This window comes from Triticum aestivum, chromosome 4A, assembly GCF_018294505.1.
Source record: "Triticum aestivum cultivar Chinese Spring chromosome 4A, IWGSC CS RefSeq v2.1, whole genome shotgun sequence".
NCBI classification, from domain to species: Eukaryota; Viridiplantae; Streptophyta; class Magnoliopsida; order Poales; family Poaceae; genus Triticum; species Triticum aestivum.
In genome coordinates this window covers 719022052-719037333 of record NC_057803.1, presented here as the reverse complement: position 1 = coordinate 719037333, position 15282 = coordinate 719022052, and the positions used below count along the sequence as shown (strand labels likewise).

General features: G+C 48.9%; 4 protein-coding genes across 6 annotated transcripts; 3 read left to right on the top strand and 1 right to left on the bottom strand.

Annotated features, from left to right (window-relative positions):
- The first annotated feature begins 40 nt into the window (after window positions 1–40).
- Window positions 41–4280, top strand: LOC123088330 (WPP domain-interacting tail-anchored protein 1-like). The gene is made up of 6 exons (XM_044510521.1): window positions 41–242; window positions 454–521; window positions 1325–1837; window positions 1911–3070; window positions 3187–3354; window positions 3801–4280. Exons 3-6 carry the CDS (start codon window positions 1342–1344, stop codon window positions 4023–4025), a joined length of 2049 nt encoding a protein of 682 aa, XP_044366456.1. The 5' UTR covers window positions 41–242; window positions 454–521; window positions 1325–1341; the 3' UTR covers window positions 4026–4280.
- A 290-nt stretch (window positions 4281–4570) lies between these two features.
- Window positions 4571–6093, top strand: LOC123088329 (gluconokinase-like). 2 transcript variants are annotated; one of them, XM_044510520.1, is made up of 4 exons: window positions 4571–4905; window positions 5036–5078; window positions 5230–5309; window positions 5405–6093. In XM_044510520.1, exons 1-4 carry the CDS (start codon window positions 4872–4874, stop codon window positions 5833–5835), a joined length of 588 nt encoding a protein of 195 aa, XP_044366455.1. In that variant the 5' UTR covers window positions 4571–4871; the 3' UTR covers window positions 5836–6093. The 2 variants fall into 2 exon arrangements, with proteins under 2 accessions (XP_044366455.1, XP_044366454.1); XM_044510519.1 differs by having other exon boundaries at window positions 5200–5309.
- A 3152-nt stretch (window positions 6094–9245) lies between these two features.
- Window positions 9246–10600, top strand: LOC123088326 (gluconokinase-like). 2 transcript variants are annotated; one of them, XM_044510516.1, is made up of 4 exons: window positions 9246–9485; window positions 9595–9637; window positions 9727–9806; window positions 9881–10600. In XM_044510516.1, the coding sequence occupies exons 1-4, from the start codon at window positions 9446–9448 to the stop codon at window positions 10342–10344; spliced, it is 627 nt and encodes a 208-aa protein (XP_044366451.1). In that variant the 5' UTR covers window positions 9246–9445; the 3' UTR covers window positions 10345–10600. The 2 variants fall into 2 exon arrangements, with proteins under 2 accessions (XP_044366451.1, XP_044366452.1); XM_044510517.1 differs by having other exon boundaries at window positions 9251–9479.
- On the bottom strand, window positions 10443–13743 carry LOC123088327 (protein MODIFYING WALL LIGNIN-1-like). The gene is made up of 3 exons (XM_044510518.1): window positions 13451–13743; window positions 11710–11915; window positions 10443–11074 (listed from the first exon to the last, which is right to left on the bottom strand). The coding sequence occupies exons 1-3, from the start codon at window positions 13544–13546 to the stop codon at window positions 10756–10758; spliced, it is 621 nt and encodes a 206-aa protein (XP_044366453.1). The 5' UTR covers window positions 13547–13743; the 3' UTR covers window positions 10443–10755.
- Window positions 13744–15282: the final 1539 nt, after the last annotated feature.

The window sequence follows — 15282 nt, the reverse complement described above, 5'->3', positions numbered from 1 at the left end:
AGAACTTTTTTCTTCGCGGTGTAAAGGCCGAGAGCCATTTCCAGGTGGCCCTTCAACCGGTGGGGCCACCGAAAGGATGGATCGTCGATTCCCGTCACAGCAGAAAAGCTGCGATTTTTCCTCTGTCCGTCGACTAGCCTAGACAGCTACTGCATCTCGCTTTTTCTCCCCCCTCTGTCCATCTCGCGCGGCGGGCGACGGCGGCGGCCAGATCGTGGAGCTCCGGCGACGGCAGGACGCAGGTGCGTGCGCCCGCCCTCGGCCCATTTCCCCCGCTCCCCTTCCCTCTCTCGCCTCCGCTGCGACGGCGGCTTAGGGCCCGGCGCGGCGCGGCGCGCGGGCTGGGCGAGGCTCGGGGCGGCGGCCGGCGCCGGCCTGATGCGCTCGGGGCTCTTCTCTGATTGCAACAGCTTGGGACTGATCTATCTCTCTCCCTCGTGTGATTGATTGCAGGCAGCGGCCGAGCAGCTCAGCAGGAGCAAGCAGCACACAAGTCTGCGATTTTCCCCCTTCAGTCGGAGGTATATAGATTCTAGTTTCCACCTGCAGTCAGACTTATATTACATACGAAGTGTGTATTTGTGCTTGTATCTGTGTGCTGTTCGTGTGTTTGGGAGCGACAAGACGATCAAATTTCGTTCAGTTTTCGAAATGATTATTGTTCATATTCATGTTGGATTGCACACTGTCCTCGATCTAGGGATTAGTTCAGCCCCGCTGACCCCGGCGATTTCTCGATGTGCCGGCACACCATCTAGATCTGCACTCCGTCGGCGCAGAGCCAATCCCATAATACATATTGCTAGCTACCTGGGGTAGCTGATTCCTGTGGGTTCAGTAGCCCTCTTGGATTGGTACCTGAACATTTTTATGAGCTTATATCCTTACCACATTTTACTAGTAGGTACTTAGTTTTGACCTTGTGACAGGCCCTTATCCCATTTTATTATTTTCTGCAAACTCAAGGCAGGGCCTGTGTCTGCAAAACTGACACTATTTCGTAGAATTTAGTTGAATTTGACGAATTTGGCATTTGGTATGCCCATACATGTCCGAGTTGTCTGACCAGTCAGCTGTCCTCTCATGTCGTCATGACAAATGGATCTAGCTTTTCAGTTTGTGGAAAATAATAAAATGGAGTAAAGTAGTCACAGTGTCACAATAAGGGGTAAAAAGTGGAATTACTCATAAGCTAGATACATTGTTGTGCTCTGGTTTTTGTTGCTCATCTGGTTCCCTTCCATATTTGTCTATTTTAATCTTCTGTATTGCCTGCTTGTATCTCATATCAGCATCTTGTTTTTAATGCGATTTTCATGTGTAGGTAACACACAAGGAATTATGAGTGCCGAGAACACTAGAAATGATGTTCTTGTCCAAGAAAATTCCCTGTCTCCAGCAGATAGGATGAATGCAGTAGGAACCAACATGGAAAGTCTTACAAGAGTAGAACTCGACCTTGCATTTGCCTCTGAGAAGTTGCTAAATTTGGAGATGCTGGTGATGGAAATAGCTCGCCGAGCTACTGATTTTGAGCCTCTTACCTTGGAAAGTGGATCTGTTTCTTCTGAGACTGCTGAGGATGCCTTCGAGTTGGACACCTTGTATGGTATTCTTGATGCAGAAGTCCAAGAGTTAGATGACATGATCAGTTCTCTTCAGATTGATGCTAAAAATGTTGAGGACAAGGTTTATGACGAAGAATCTGGAGGCAAGGTTAAAGCTAAGCTGGATGCTGCTATGGCTTCTTTGAAACAGATGCAGGATCTAATTGCCGATATCAGAAAGGAGTCTGCAAAGTTCGAGAAACCCATTGAGTTTTCCAGCGACCAAGCAGGTAAATGCTCACTTATCTCTGTTCTCTCCCTATTACGCATCAACTGGATCCCTTTCTAACCTCTCTTGTACAGGCATTGCTGAGCATGGTGTGTGTGAAAATGGTCATATGTCATCCGTCACTAGCATGCATACAGAAGATGAACGAAGAAATGTTCTGCAGATGTTAGAGCAATCGATAGCAAGTGAGCTAGATCTTGAAAAGAAGCTCTCTGATTCAAGATATGCTGTAGAAGAACTTAAAATGAAGCTTCGTCTTCAAACACAAGAAGCATCTTTTCTGGAGGAATTAACAGAAACAAATTCGGGGAGATTGTTTGAAGCAGAAAATGCTTCTGAGGTACTCCTGGGAACTTCCAGGGAACTTATAAATGAACTTAATACCATACAGGTCCGTTTAAGTGCATCAAGATCTAGAGAAGATGATCTCAATTCGAAGTTAGAACGCAGCTTGATGGAACTGTCTTCTCTGAAATTAAACCAAGAGAAGATGCAAGAAGAGAGCAAAAAGGTTGAAACTGAAGAAGCTGTGCAGAACCAGGCACGATCAAACCCTGAATTGTTATCCTTGCAGCATCAGGTTGAAGAGCTAGAAAAACATTTCGGGGAATCTAATTCACAGTTGTTGTTGGAAAAGGTATCATCAGAAGTAAGTCAGGAGAAAGAGAATGTGATGCTCAGTGAGCTAAGCACGCTGGAAAGTACCATTAAGAATCTCAAAGCTGATGTCCTAAGAGCTGAAAACAGAGCGCAAAATGCTGAAGTAAGGTGCATGCAGCTAACAAAAGATAATGTAGAGCTCAGTGGGGAGTTAAGCTCTCTTAAAAGCCAGGGTTCGGATAAGGCCCGTCTTTTGGAGAGGGAATTGTCGGAGTCAAATGCCCAGCTGGAGCATGCAAAGGCATCAGTTGCTGCCTTTGCTGAACAGCAGGGTATGCTGAAATCTACAGTATCTGACATGGAACATATGATTGAAGATTTGAAAGGAAAGGTTTCAAAATCCGAAACCAGAGCCCAAAACGCTGAATCAAAGTGTGCATTATTAGGAGACACCAATTTAGAGCTTAGTGAAGAGCTATCGTTTCTGAGAGGCCGAGTTGAACGCCTAGAGAGCTCGTTACATGAAGCTAACCATGTGAAAGTAGCAACCATCAAGGACATTGGTGTCAGAACTAAAGTTATTACTGAATTGGTCACGAAACTTGCAATGGAAAGAGAACGACTTCATCTCCAGGTTGGTATATGCATGATTGCATACACACCATCAATGTTTGCCTTTATTAGCTCTTGTTATTACTTTCTCATTCTGTTATGTTCATATGCTGGTTTGGCTCTTCGTGGTGGCTGCAGATTTCTACGTTAACAAAGAAGAACAAGGTATTGGCTCACAAGTGCAAAGGAACCAGTGTCAAGGATGGCACAAAGTTGTACAAAAATGCTACTGGTAAAGATGCCGAACTTCAGTTCACTACATCGGCCGAGGAAATAGTTTCAGATTCTTCATCAGCACAGAATGTGGTGAGATCTCTCTCTAATTTATCTGCGCCTCTTCTTTGAAGTAAAGCGCATGAGCCTCCACATCCCATTGCATATGATGAGGTGCTACAGCGGACATACTCCAGCCCCTATAGATGCTACTAAGTTGACAGGAAAACTTCAAATTTGACATTTATAATAGAATTCATATAACTAAGCACCAGCAGCCAAGTTTAGCTTTGTTGGCAGTCTGCCCTTAGCGCGGAAGCCATCGATCAATTTTTTTTTATCAAGGCCTGGCCATTTTCCTAGCAAAAATATTCGCACTTACACGGCGCTAACATTTTGGCGAACCTGCAGCGATACCTGCACACCTTGATCTTTTTTGGCAAGTTGTTCATTCATACATACCCGCATAAGCGCATAAGCGTTAGAATGATTGTACTGATCTGTAAACGTTATTGATCCATGATATGTTCTGCTCTCAGGCGGAGAAAGCCGCGGATCTTATCGACGGCAAGGTGGAAGCGGAGGGAAGCACCGGAGGAGAGGAGGAGGAGGAGGACTCCGCCGACGAGGGCGCGCTGCGGACCATAAAGCCGTCGGCCGCGCTCGGCTGGAAGTACGTCGCCGCGGCGCTCCTCGCGGTGGTGGCCGCCGTCGTCGTGTGCCACCTGCTGCTTGAGAACGGCTGGGAAGGGCGCATGGCCTAACGACGTTTCCTTTGGTTTCGCCGCCGTCTGTCTGTGTTTGCGGAATAATGGCGCAGTTTCAGGTGCTGTGTGTGCGTCTCTTCATGTCGTTTCATTTCTTGTGCTGGACTGAATCGGCGCTGAATGTATGCTGATGCTCTCATCCGGCCCGAGACCTTTTGGGACGCCTCCTTTCCTTGCTTGCGGAGGAAAATGGCGGGCTGATATTGAGTGGGAAATTTTGTATTACTAATATATATGGGCTCCGTTAACATCCTTCCTTGTGCTTGTGTATGGTGTCTGAAGAAGAGTTCTTCTGCTAGCCCTCATTGATTCTAGGCCTGACACTGAGCGCCTCCGCGACGTGCATCCTCAGCTGCGGCGCCATGGCTCGGGCTGCGGCATAGAAAAAAAAAACCTGCTTACTTTGAAGAATACGCTCCAATGAATAACGCACCATGGTGTTGTGATGGATCCTCCCCAACCAACCAACATCGGTGGCATCTTTGCGACATTAGGTTGGTAAAAATCTCAAGAGCAGTGGGGATGACTGTGGAGATTGGAGATCGACGTGCTGCTAATGCTGAATCATGGCCATAGAGGAAGGGTATAGCCTTTTTTCCCTTCCTTTTTCTGGTGAGCTGGCCAGAGATATATATAGAGAGAGAGAGAGACGGGACGGGGACGGCAAGCAGAGTCAACCCTGACCCTGAGAAACGGAAAGGCGACGAGCGGTGTCGTCCTCGGCACTCGAACTCACTCAATTCGTTCGCCGGCCGCGCTTACTTCGTGTGCTCCTCTTCTCCCTCGTCCCGCCGTCGCCGCCGCAGAGGAAGCGTCGGAGAGACCGCCGGAGGGAGGAGCGGCATGGCCGGCCCTGACCTCCTCCGCCCAGATCCAGGTACAGCTCAGCTCACCGCTCTCTCTCCAAGAAATTGCTTGGGGGCGGGGGCAGAGCCGATCCGGCCGGCCAGCCTCCTGCTGCCAATTTGTAATTTCGCCGCACCTTGCTGAGTCGTTTGTGGTTGTAGGTCTGGCCATCGTGGTCATGGGGGTCAGCGGCTGCGGCAAATCGTAAGATTTCATTTCATTTCAGCAATCATCCCCTCTTACTCTTACTGCTTGCTCTCACAATACTGAACAAGAGAACATGCCAACATGGGGAGCAGCCGAGCAGTAGCTGCCCTCTGCTCAGCTCTGATGCCAATTTTCTGTTCTGCCGCAGGACCGTGGCGGCGATGCTCGCGGAGGCGCTGGGCTGCGGCTTCGTCGAGGCGGACGACTACCACTCCCAGACAAACAAAGGTACTACCTGCAGACTGCAGTGCATCTCTGAAAGCTTCTTCAGCTGAAACCAAACTCTCAACTTGTCTGCTCCTCCCCTGTCGGTGACGAAACAGATAAGATGAGCAGGGGCGTCCCGCTCACCGACGAGGACCGCCTCCCGTGGCTGGAGTCGCTGCGCGACGCCATCCGGGACCGGCTGGGCCGCGGCGAGGACGTCGCCGTCAGCTGCTCGGCGCTGCGGCTAGGGTACAGGGAGGTGCTCCGAGAAGGTGATCGGAACTACAAGCCAGGGAGCTACGGGTCCTGCAGGGTGAAGTTCGTGTGCCTGGAGGCGTCGGCGGAGGTGATCGCCGAGCGAGTGGAGCGGAGGGCGGCGGAAGGGGACCACTTCATGCCGGCGAGCCTGGTGCGGAGCCAGCTGGACCTGCTCGAGATCGACGCGGCGGAGGGGATCACCGTAGTCGACGCCACCGTGCCCGCCCACGCCATCGTCGAAGCCACCATCACCCAGTTCAGGGAGGAGCTGGCCTCGACGGCGCGCTGACAACCGAGAGTTCCTGCTGGTTCTTGTTTCTGAATCCAGCTTCATTTCCGTCAGTGTGCTGGACTGGACAGACATTATGCAGTCCACTGTCCACATACAGCTTGTAAAAAGAGGCTTGCAGACAAGCAAGATGCCATCAACCTCAACATTACCCAGTTCATTCAAATTCAAACATTCATACTCATGATGAAACAGGCATGTCGCCACCCTTCTCAAACCTAGCTAATAATAACGGTGACCAAACTGCTATTGTTCTAACCTGCAGGGCTATACAAACCAAACTCACCAACATAGCGTTCGTACAGGCTTTGGTGCGACATCGCTAGGAGCTACAGAATGGCCCGGAAGTAAAGATCTATATTTGGGAAGTCATATCATCAGGGTTCCGAAAAATGTTCATGTTTTTTCGGCATTGTACCGAGAAGGTTTTATAAGGTTCCGGAGTGGGGCTCACCTGCATGGGGTGCCCACATGTATATGGGTAGTGGGGCAAGGTCCGGCACTCCTGGTCTAGGCGCACCCAGATCCTCCCCTAAATGGAATATAATCATTGCTTTCTTTTAGGCGAATTTACACCAACTATCAAGGAATTCCTAAAGTTTTGGATGGAACGAGAATTGCTATTCTTTCTACTTCTAGAGCGACTAGAGGGACAATTACATATTGAGAGACTTGACTATAAACAGAATTGGGGGAGAAGTCTTATCTTATACTCCCTCCATTCCTTCATGTAAGGTCTATTATTTTTGGCATTGTGACCAAGGCACATAATTATACACAATTTAGGACGAAATTGAACTTGGCTAAATCATTGATTACAGTGGCAAGTAAATCATTTAAGCTAGGAAAGGAAGAGATGCATGCAATTGGGAATATATGGTAATCGCCCCGCCTATAGTGCTTGAATTCAAAAATTGATATAAATAATTTGGCAAGTTAGACAAATTCAATATGAACACCGAACAAATTTAGTGGTAAAATTGAGTAGTCTGTCACAACTAGTAGCGAAAATAATAATAATAAACCCTATTTTTTCTAATTCATGAGTGATTTTGTATGAGACTACATATTTAGTTTTAAAGCACACCATGTACACCAAGATTTATACATCAGGTGGATGTATTAAGATGTTTTTTTTCGAAAAAGAAAATAACCTCGGTCCTCTGCACCGATTGGTGCGCACATCAGAAAACAGAGGACAATCATGGTGGTTTTATTAGTGTCCAATAGCCTATCTGTGTGATACTTCCAATGGTAGAATATGACGTGTAATAAAGCATAAATAAGTTTGTCTAGTAGTTAATTAATTTGGTACTCGTTTAGTTGGATAAGTGATGATTGGGGAGGACTATTAGAATGTCGTCGTAACTAGCTCTCACATGTTTAAGTTTGGCAAATCACTCTCATTGTAGATAAGTCTTGGATGTCAAGGTAACTAAGCTGCATATTTTAAGAAGTCTACTAGACCGCTGCCCCTAGAGGGTCATAAACTCGCTTCAGTAAACCCTAATCCATCACTATATACTATAGGTTGAGTTCAGATGGTTCCATCTTCATGGTTTGCTAGAAACAATCCATTTAAGGTTGCTCACATTTTGATGCCACGTGTGCTGCAAATGCCAAGAACGATGCCACCGCAGTAGAATTAAACGACATCAATTATTCGAGTGTGATGTTTGGTGAAGCAATGATGATGTCCTCGCTACACACAAAGTTGTCACTAGGTGGCCTCCTATAAATAACTAGCTTATTGGCCATGTAGAGAGATCACATTTAGTTGGTAGGGAAATGGGAGGAGAATGACAAAGCTGAATGCCACTGACGATCCCATAGCGTGGTGTAGCAGTGGAATGGGATGCATTGGAAATTTGCGTTGAGGGCACACACAAAATCAAAGTCTGCCAGTGAACACTGAGACTAGTAGTCAGTGAGCAATTAGTGGCTCTTATTACTTTCCAATCAAACACGTGACGTATTTTACGTATGTTAGGGTTAGGCAACCCCGTGGTCATCACTGCTGCCTGAGAAGGGCTGGGAAGGGAGCATGGCCTGACGCTTCCTTTGGTTTCACACAGTTTTGGGTGCTATATGTGCTGGACTCGGCTACCACGCCAACCAGCGGCTTTTGGTTGTACTGAATTGGCGTGCAGCGGGCGTACGACGAAGACGTCGCTGGCCGTGCTGGGACCGATGTGGGCCAGCGCCGGCCGCTCCATGTACGCGGCGGTGTTGACCTCGAGCACGTGTGCCGACTTGCAGCTACCAGCGATCGCCACGGCGGGGTCTGCGTCGCCGTGTTTCAACGCAGTGGAGTCCGCGAGGAAGGTCTCGCCGCCGGAGGAAGCCCTCCATTCTCGGAACGCTGCAGACCGGCTTGTCCCGCCGGGAAGGGGCTAGTGGGGTCTCGGCGAGGCCAACTGACGACCATTTTCTTGGGGATAACATGCTTCGATATTTTGACACCAGATACCAAGAAATAAAGTATAAAGGGACGCGGCTGTTCTGAATCCGAGCTCACGTGAGCTCGGATGAACAGTAAAAGAATCTTAACTTTTTTGTATGAAACATTGATAAATGTTTTTGAAAACGTGCAATATTTTATCACCAGATGACATTTGTGAAAAATGTGGTAAAAATAAGAGTGAATTCCACTTTTTACCCCATATTTATACATTTGTGACACTAATTACCCCTTCGAGTGAATACCCCTTTTGAAATCTTTGGACCCTTGTTTTTTGATGCGTGTCCATCAGGTAAGGTGTGAGGTGACACCCTGTATCCAAAAACATGTGGACGGCCACAAGGAGTGGAACATATAGACAAGAGAAGCTTGGACAAGATCGCCAATGATGCCCTCCGATCCTTACAGTTTTTTCTACAAATCAATGACGCAACATGCCGATCCTATCGACCATAAACAGACAAAATGTAAAACTGGGGTAAAACCGTGTTAAAAGTCTCCAAAATCTGACATTTCGATAAAAGTTCCGCTAAATAGGGTAATATGTGTCACAAATGTACAACTACAAGGTAAAAAATGGAATTCACTCTAAAAATAACAAAGTTGATGCTCCAAAATGTTATCTTGAAACGCATTTTGAAGCATCGATTCTTTTTTGCCACATCTTCCACGAATGTCATATATATGGTGATAAAAATTTGCAAAGTGTCAAAATATTTGTCAATGCTCCAAACAAAAAAAAAATTGGATTTTTTTTTACTGTTTACCCGAGCTCAGGTGAGCTTGGGATTAGAACAACACTTTCGAATATAAAAGGTTACTTTGAACACTCCAATGGACAACGCATAATGTGATGGATAGGAGGTTAGTAAAAATCTCAAGAGTACTACCACTATCATTTGGAGATCAACGTGCTGCTAATGCTGAATCATGGTCACAGTATATATATATACCTTTTTCTTCCTTTTTCTGGTGAGCCAGAGATAGAAACGGGGACGGGGATGGAAAGCAGAGTCAAGCCTGGCCCTGAGAAACGGAAAGGCGACGGTGTCGTCCTCCTCACTCGCTCAATCATTGTGTACTCCTGCTCGCTCTCGCCCTGCCGTCGCCGCAGAGGAAGACGGAGAGGCCGCCGGAGGGAGGAGCGCCATGGCCGGCTCCGATCCCCTCCGTCCAGATCCAGGTACAGGTCAGCTCCCCACTCTCTCTCCAAGAAGAAGAAATTGTTCGGGGCAGAGCCGATCCGGTCAGCCTCCAGCTGCTAATTTCACTACTTTAATCGCCGTTTGCGGCTGCAGGGGTGGCCATCGTGATCATGGGGGTTAGCGACTGCGGCAAATCGTAAGATTTAATAACCCAGCAGCTTAGCTCTGCTCTCCTCCCCTCTCCTCTCCTCACGAGAGAGACTGATCGAAATTTCCCCGCCGCAGGACGGTGGCGGCGATGCTCGCCGACGCGCTGGGCTGCGGCTTCGTCGAGGCGGACCACCACCACTCCCACGCCAACAAAGGTAGTACCCGCAGTGCCATCTCTGAAACTCTGAACTTTTCTGCTCCTTCCATGTCCATGTCAACGGCAAAACAGAGAAGATGAGCAAGGGAGTACCGCTGACCGACGCGGACCGGGCGCCATGGCTGGAGTCCCTACGCGATGCTATCAGGGAGCGGCTGGGCCGCGGCGAGGACGTCGCCGTCAGCTGCTCGGCGCTGAGGCTGAACTACAGGGAGGTCCTCCGAGAAGGAGATCAGAACTACAAGCCAGGGAGCTACGGGACCTGCAGGGTGAAGTTCGTGTGCCTGGAGGCGTCGGCGGAGGTGATCGCCGGGAGGGTGGAAAAGAGGGCGGCGGAAGGGGGCCACTTCATGCCGGCGAGTCTGGTGCAGAGCCAGCTCGACCTGCTGGAGATCGACACGGCCGAGGGGATCACCGTCGTCGACGCCACGGTGCCCGCATACGCCATCGTCGAAGCCACCGTCGCGCAGTTCAGGGAGGAGCTGGCCTCAACGGCGCGCTCACAACCCAGAGTTTCTGCTGCTTCTTGTTTCTGAATCCAGCTTCATTTCGTCAGTGTACTGGACTGCACTGGGCAGACAGTATTCAGTCCACATACAGCTTGTAAAAAGGCTTGCAGACAAGCAAGACGCCATCAACCTCAACATTACCCAGTTCATTTAAAATTCAAATATCCATACCGACGAAACAGGCATGCCGCCGCCTTTCTCAAGTCTCAAACAAAGAAAAAGAGAAGACTGATGAACCTAGCTAATAATAACGGTAACCAAGCTGCTGCTATTGTTCTAACCTGCAGGGCTATACAAACCAAACTCGCCAACATAGCGTTCATGTGGGCCGTCGAAACGGCTTAGGTACTACGACTGCGATCACGGGAACTGCTGCCGGTTGCAAGTGTCCTCATGGGCGACCCTCGAAATGGCTGGCTTGAATATGGCTGTGATCACTCATGGGAACTGTTGCCGGTTGTAGGTGTCCTCATGGACGAACACCGGCTCGCTGCTCTGCTGCGGGATCACGGGCTGGCCCATGGAGATGCCCTGGTTCTGCTGCGGGCCCCAGCTCGGCGGGCCTTTCGACGACGTCAGGGCCACGTAGTAGACTATGGCCAGGGCCACGCTCGCGAGGGAGAGCACCGCCCCTCCGGAGAAGACCCCCGGCTTGACGACGTAGCAGAAGCTGCCGAAGTACATGTTCTCCTGGCCCCTTTGGTCGTTCAGCGCGGCTCCGGTCAGCAGGAGAAGGAACGCGATTATGAAAGTGACCCTGCAGAATGTCACAATCCCCAGAAAGATGTTATGATAAATAGTTGATCGAGTCATCATGACTAGTAACAAGGAGTTTGCACACTGATGAAATGTACCATTCAAGTCGTTTTCATTTTATAAGCAGCAGAATTGCAGGGCTGAATGCTACATAAGAATATGTGACAACTCACAAGCATCAATAGGACAACAAAATGTTCCGAGGAACAGGCAGAATAGTGTGTTTAGAGGACCACATGGTATGTGTGGCAAGCAACTTCTGAGTTAATGTACCGGTTTTCATAAAAGGGAGCTGATCTAGGCATCAAACATGTGGAATATTTCTAATGAATGTATTCCTAACATGAATGAAATAAAGGAATAGCAAAATGACACTCAAGAACTCATGATGATAATCAACATGAACAGAGCAACTAGGCTGGTAAGAAGGAACTGATGTCCAACACGTTGTGCATATTTAAGGTTCTTTGTCATTTTAACACTGTTTCAACATGTAAGTCTTAATGTGGTTCAACATAATATAACAGTGTTCAGAATTTCTAAATTGTTAAGCTGAACCTCAGCGTTCCGTTGAATTCTTCAAAATATGGGAGGAATGAACAAAACAGAAGGTAAACCTGTCAGGCAGAGTATTACCAAGATACGATGAATGAGATCAGAGCCACACTCCAGTTAGTGTCTGAAGGAACCGGATGCCTCTTACAACAGATGCAACCAGCAACTGTATTGATAATAGCCTGTGCGACCATAAGGGCGACGGCAGACATCAACCCAAGGCCTAACGCTGGGCTTCTTGGGTATATGCATTCCCCTGGAGAAGAATCAGTTTGCACATCCGAAACCTGCATGAATCAAGCAGTGCATTAATACTTGGGCATAGTAGTAAGGTGTTGCTTCAATAATACTGCGAGCCTACGACGTCGTTGCAACAAACTCTCCCTAGATCACCAGCACTGAATCAGTTGATTCTTAGTGCCAAGTGTGCTCACTGCCTACTGTTTGCTGGTACAAATTCTTCTTACAAAAGTAACTTCGAAACAAGAGAGTGTTATTGTGTATACTCTTCACAGGAACAGGGCAAATTGGCTTCCCTGATACTACTTAAAATATATGGCATCCTATATCTCTATGTGATAGACATGGCTACATAGAAACGTGCTCAAGCCTCGAAGGGGCATAAATCTGCGATGTGAGCATAAGCAGTAGGACTTGTGTGTTTCAAGTATTGACCAAAGTTAAACCTAGAGCAAGTGATTCCTACTCATGCTTCCCTATTTACCTCATTAAAAGTGAAAGATAAACAGATTCAAATGTATCAAGCAAGGCGATCACAATGTAATACTATAATTGGGGGAAACAGCCACACTTTGTGACAGCCCATCATCATATCGATATTTGCAGTCCCATATGCATCCGTAATATAAATGGATAAACAGATTCGCAACAAGTACAATAAAGGGATATATTATATATATCAAGAACTTACCGATCACGACAAAATGGACTGCCATGAATGGCGTTTACGCACCGCCACATCCATAACATAAATGGTTAAACAGATTCCCAACTAGTACACTCAAGAGATATATCAAGAACTTATCGATCGCAACAAAATAGATTGCCATGAATGGCGTTTACGCACCGCTGCACGTAGGATACGCAACGTACTAGACAGATACTATCGCATTGTGCATTTGTCGGTCAGCCCCATGGAAAGCGACAACTTGGACAACTCCTTACCGAATCAGCCAATCGTAGTATTTTGGCTACGAGGGATCGCCCAATCAAATAATAATGTACAGTCAAGGGATATACATAACAAGAATAGACTGACATGAATGTGGTATACGGACTGACGCACGTAGCATACATACATACTAGACATTCTAGCAGCAGTAGTTACTAGTGAGCTCCATGGAAAGGAAACAAGCTGGACATCACGAAATCATGCTATCTTAGTTAGGAGGGAGGGGTTGGGCCAACCAAATCAGGCCAAGCATCCACCCCACTCCAGTTTGCCTGGCAAATGATCTTCATCCAGGGCAAATCAGTCGGCCCTTGCAGCAGCAGCAGAACGCTTTGGTTGAAAGAAGGCCGCGGACACACCTACCACCGCTGGCCGTGGGTAAGGAAAATCCCCAAGCTCCGCTCCGAGATTGATGCTGCTAACATCACCACAGCAGCAAGTGGCTAAGCCCTCTGCCCTCTGCCTGCGCGCCTGCCGGCGTTTCTTGTTCGTGGGTGGTGGGGTGGTTGGGGGACGAGATCTAGCGGCAGCGCGTAACTTAACCGCAGCAACAAGCAAAGCAAAAGCGAAGCGGTTTCGTCCGGGTCGAGATGCGCTGGAGAAGAGACTGCTGGATTGGAGGGTTTGTACCTTGACGCGGGTGCCCTCGGCGGCGAAGCCTAGCGCGGCGGAGAGGACGCCGAGGAAGGCGACGAGCGCGCACACCACCACCGCCTTCCGCTCCATCCCCTTCCTTCCTCCTCCACCAACCTCCCACCAACCTTGTTGCGAGCCACGCCCGCCGGATCTACCACCCCCTGCCTCCCTCCTCCTCCCCGATCCGCCTCGGCCCGGCTCCCGTCTCCACCAGCACAGCACAGCACTCACCTGCAGCAGCAAGCAAGCAAGCGAGGCAACGGCGGAGGAGGACAAAAGAGGGCCGGGCACGAATTTCCCCCGTGATTTCTTTTCGTTTTCCCCCGCAGCGCCTTTTCTTGTTCGGTTGCGCGGCTTTTTATTTATTCTTCCTTTGCGCCTTTTTTCTATCCCCGCCTCCGTTCCCTCGCGGCCCGCGCCGTGTCGCTTGCATGCGGGCCCAGGCACGAGGCGGGGCGGCGTGTCGGTGGGCGTGGCGTGGGGAGTGTGGGGTGGATGGAGGCGTGGGGCGCGCGCACGCGGCTGGCTGGCTGGCGGGGAGTGGGGTGGGGTGGGGTCGGTTGCTTGTTCGAGGCGCGCAGGGTGGAGTGGAGTGGGGGAGACGGTGGGGTCGGATCTGAGTCTGACTCGTCCCGGCGCGCGGTCTACATACGGTGGACCGGTTGGGCGGGAGATGTCGGAGGGCCCGGTGGCAGCGGGAGGGCGCGCCGTGGACGCGGTGCGTGGGAGATGATGTAACTAACCAACTAAACTCGGTGCGCGGCGGGCGTGGAGTCTGAACCAACTCGCTCGCGCCCCCTTTCCCCGTGCCGAGTTCAAACGCGGGGAACGGAATCGAATCCGCAGACGGACGCGTACACGCCGGACCGGTCGCACAAGAAGAAGAACAAAAGCCAGGAGAGCATAGAGAACAATGCCGTCTCTTTTTTTTTTTAATATAACAAGATATCCTTGTTTTTCATCCGCAAGGAAATTGCGTCCCTTTCTTCGAAATTACTTCCTCTATATATAGAGGAATATAAGATCTAAACCAACGCTCCTACGTTTGTTTCTTTACAGAGGGAGCATGCACTGGTGGAAAAAAGGCCTTTGGTCGCGGTTCGCAACTGCCATTAGTCGCGGTTGCGCAACCGCGACCGACCGGGCGCGACTAAAGGCCCCCCCCTTTAGTCGCGGTTGCTTAAGAACCGCGACTAAAGGCCCGTCCACGTGGGCGCCAGGTGGCCGTCGGGGCGGAGGACCTTTAGTCGCGGTTCTTCTGGCCAACCGCGACTAAAGGCCGCCGCAGGTTTAGGGTTTTAGCCCCCCCCCCTAAACCTCCCCCCTTAAACCTGTTTTCTGTTTAATTTGTATTGTTTTATTTCTTTTGTGCTTTATTTTAATTTTGAAGGAGTTTCATATATTCTACGGTACTACATACATGCATATGAATGTACAATTTCAAATAAATTTGAAATTAGAACCAAAAAGAATTCAAGAGGAATATACAATATATATTCAATATCATCGGATGACCATATACAATTTTGAACAAGTTTCCATACATGATTTAATGCATATAAAGTTCTACGTCCTCGTAATAGTGTTCTCCTTTAGGATGGAGGACTTCCCTGCTGAACCATCCAGCTAGTTCCTCTTGAAGTGGTCGGAAGCGAGCTTCTGGACTAAGCATCCACCGGAGGTTATTCCTCTTAGCATTGGTATCACTCGGAACCCGCTCAGAGGTGTATCTCCGGATCATCTCACAGACATAGTATCCACATAGATTGGTCTCCGGTGGCTGAATATCCCCAGCATTCTTAGCCTTTAACATTTTGAATTCTAGC

What these genes read in the sequence shown, in the direction of transcription:
- LOC123088327 (XM_044510518.1), bottom strand. Translation starts at nt 13,546, where the DNA reads ATGGAGCGGAAGGCGGTGGTGGTGTGCGCGCTCGTCGCCTTCCTCGGC. An exon ending in CCGAGGGCACCCGCGTCAAG is followed by an intron (nt 11,916 to 13,450) that starts GTACAAACCCTC and finishes TGATTCATGCAG; the next exon opens with GTTTCGGATGTGCAAACTGA. An exon ending in ATCTCATTCATCGTATCTTG is followed by an intron (nt 11,075 to 11,709) that starts GTAATACTCTGC and finishes GACATTCTGCAG; the next exon opens with GGTCACTTTCATAATCGCGT.
- LOC123088330 (XM_044510521.1), top strand. Translation starts at nt 1,342, where the DNA reads ATGAGTGCCGAGAACACTAGAAATGATGTTCTTGTCCAAGAAAATTCC. An exon ending in GTTTTCCAGCGACCAAGCAG is followed by an intron (nt 1,838 to 1,910) that starts GTAAATGCTCAC and finishes TCTCTTGTACAG; the next exon opens with GCATTGCTGAGCATGGTGTG. An exon ending in GAGAACGACTTCATCTCCAG is followed by an intron (nt 3,071 to 3,186) that starts GTTGGTATATGC and finishes TGGTGGCTGCAG; the next exon opens with ATTTCTACGTTAACAAAGAA.
- LOC123088326 (XM_044510516.1), top strand. Translation starts at nt 9,446, where the DNA reads ATGGCCGGCTCCGATCCCCTCCGTCCAGATCCAGGTACAG. An exon ending in CCGTCCAGATCCAGGTACAG is followed by an intron (nt 9,486 to 9,594) that starts GTCAGCTCCCCA and finishes TTGCGGCTGCAG; the next exon opens with GGGTGGCCATCGTGATCATG. An exon ending in CCACTCCCACGCCAACAAAG is followed by an intron (nt 9,807 to 9,880) that starts GTAGTACCCGCA and finishes ACGGCAAAACAG; the next exon opens with AGAAGATGAGCAAGGGAGTA.
- LOC123088329 (XM_044510519.1), top strand. Translation starts at nt 4,872, where the DNA reads ATGGCCGGCCCTGACCTCCTCCGCCCAGATCCAG. An exon ending in CCTCCTCCGCCCAGATCCAG is followed by an intron (nt 4,906 to 5,035) that starts GTACAGCTCAGC and finishes TTGTGGTTGTAG; the next exon opens with GTCTGGCCATCGTGGTCATG. An exon ending in GTCAGCGGCTGCGGCAAATC is followed by an intron (nt 5,079 to 5,199) that starts GTAAGATTTCAT and finishes CCCTCTGCTCAG; the next exon opens with CTCTGATGCCAATTTTCTGT.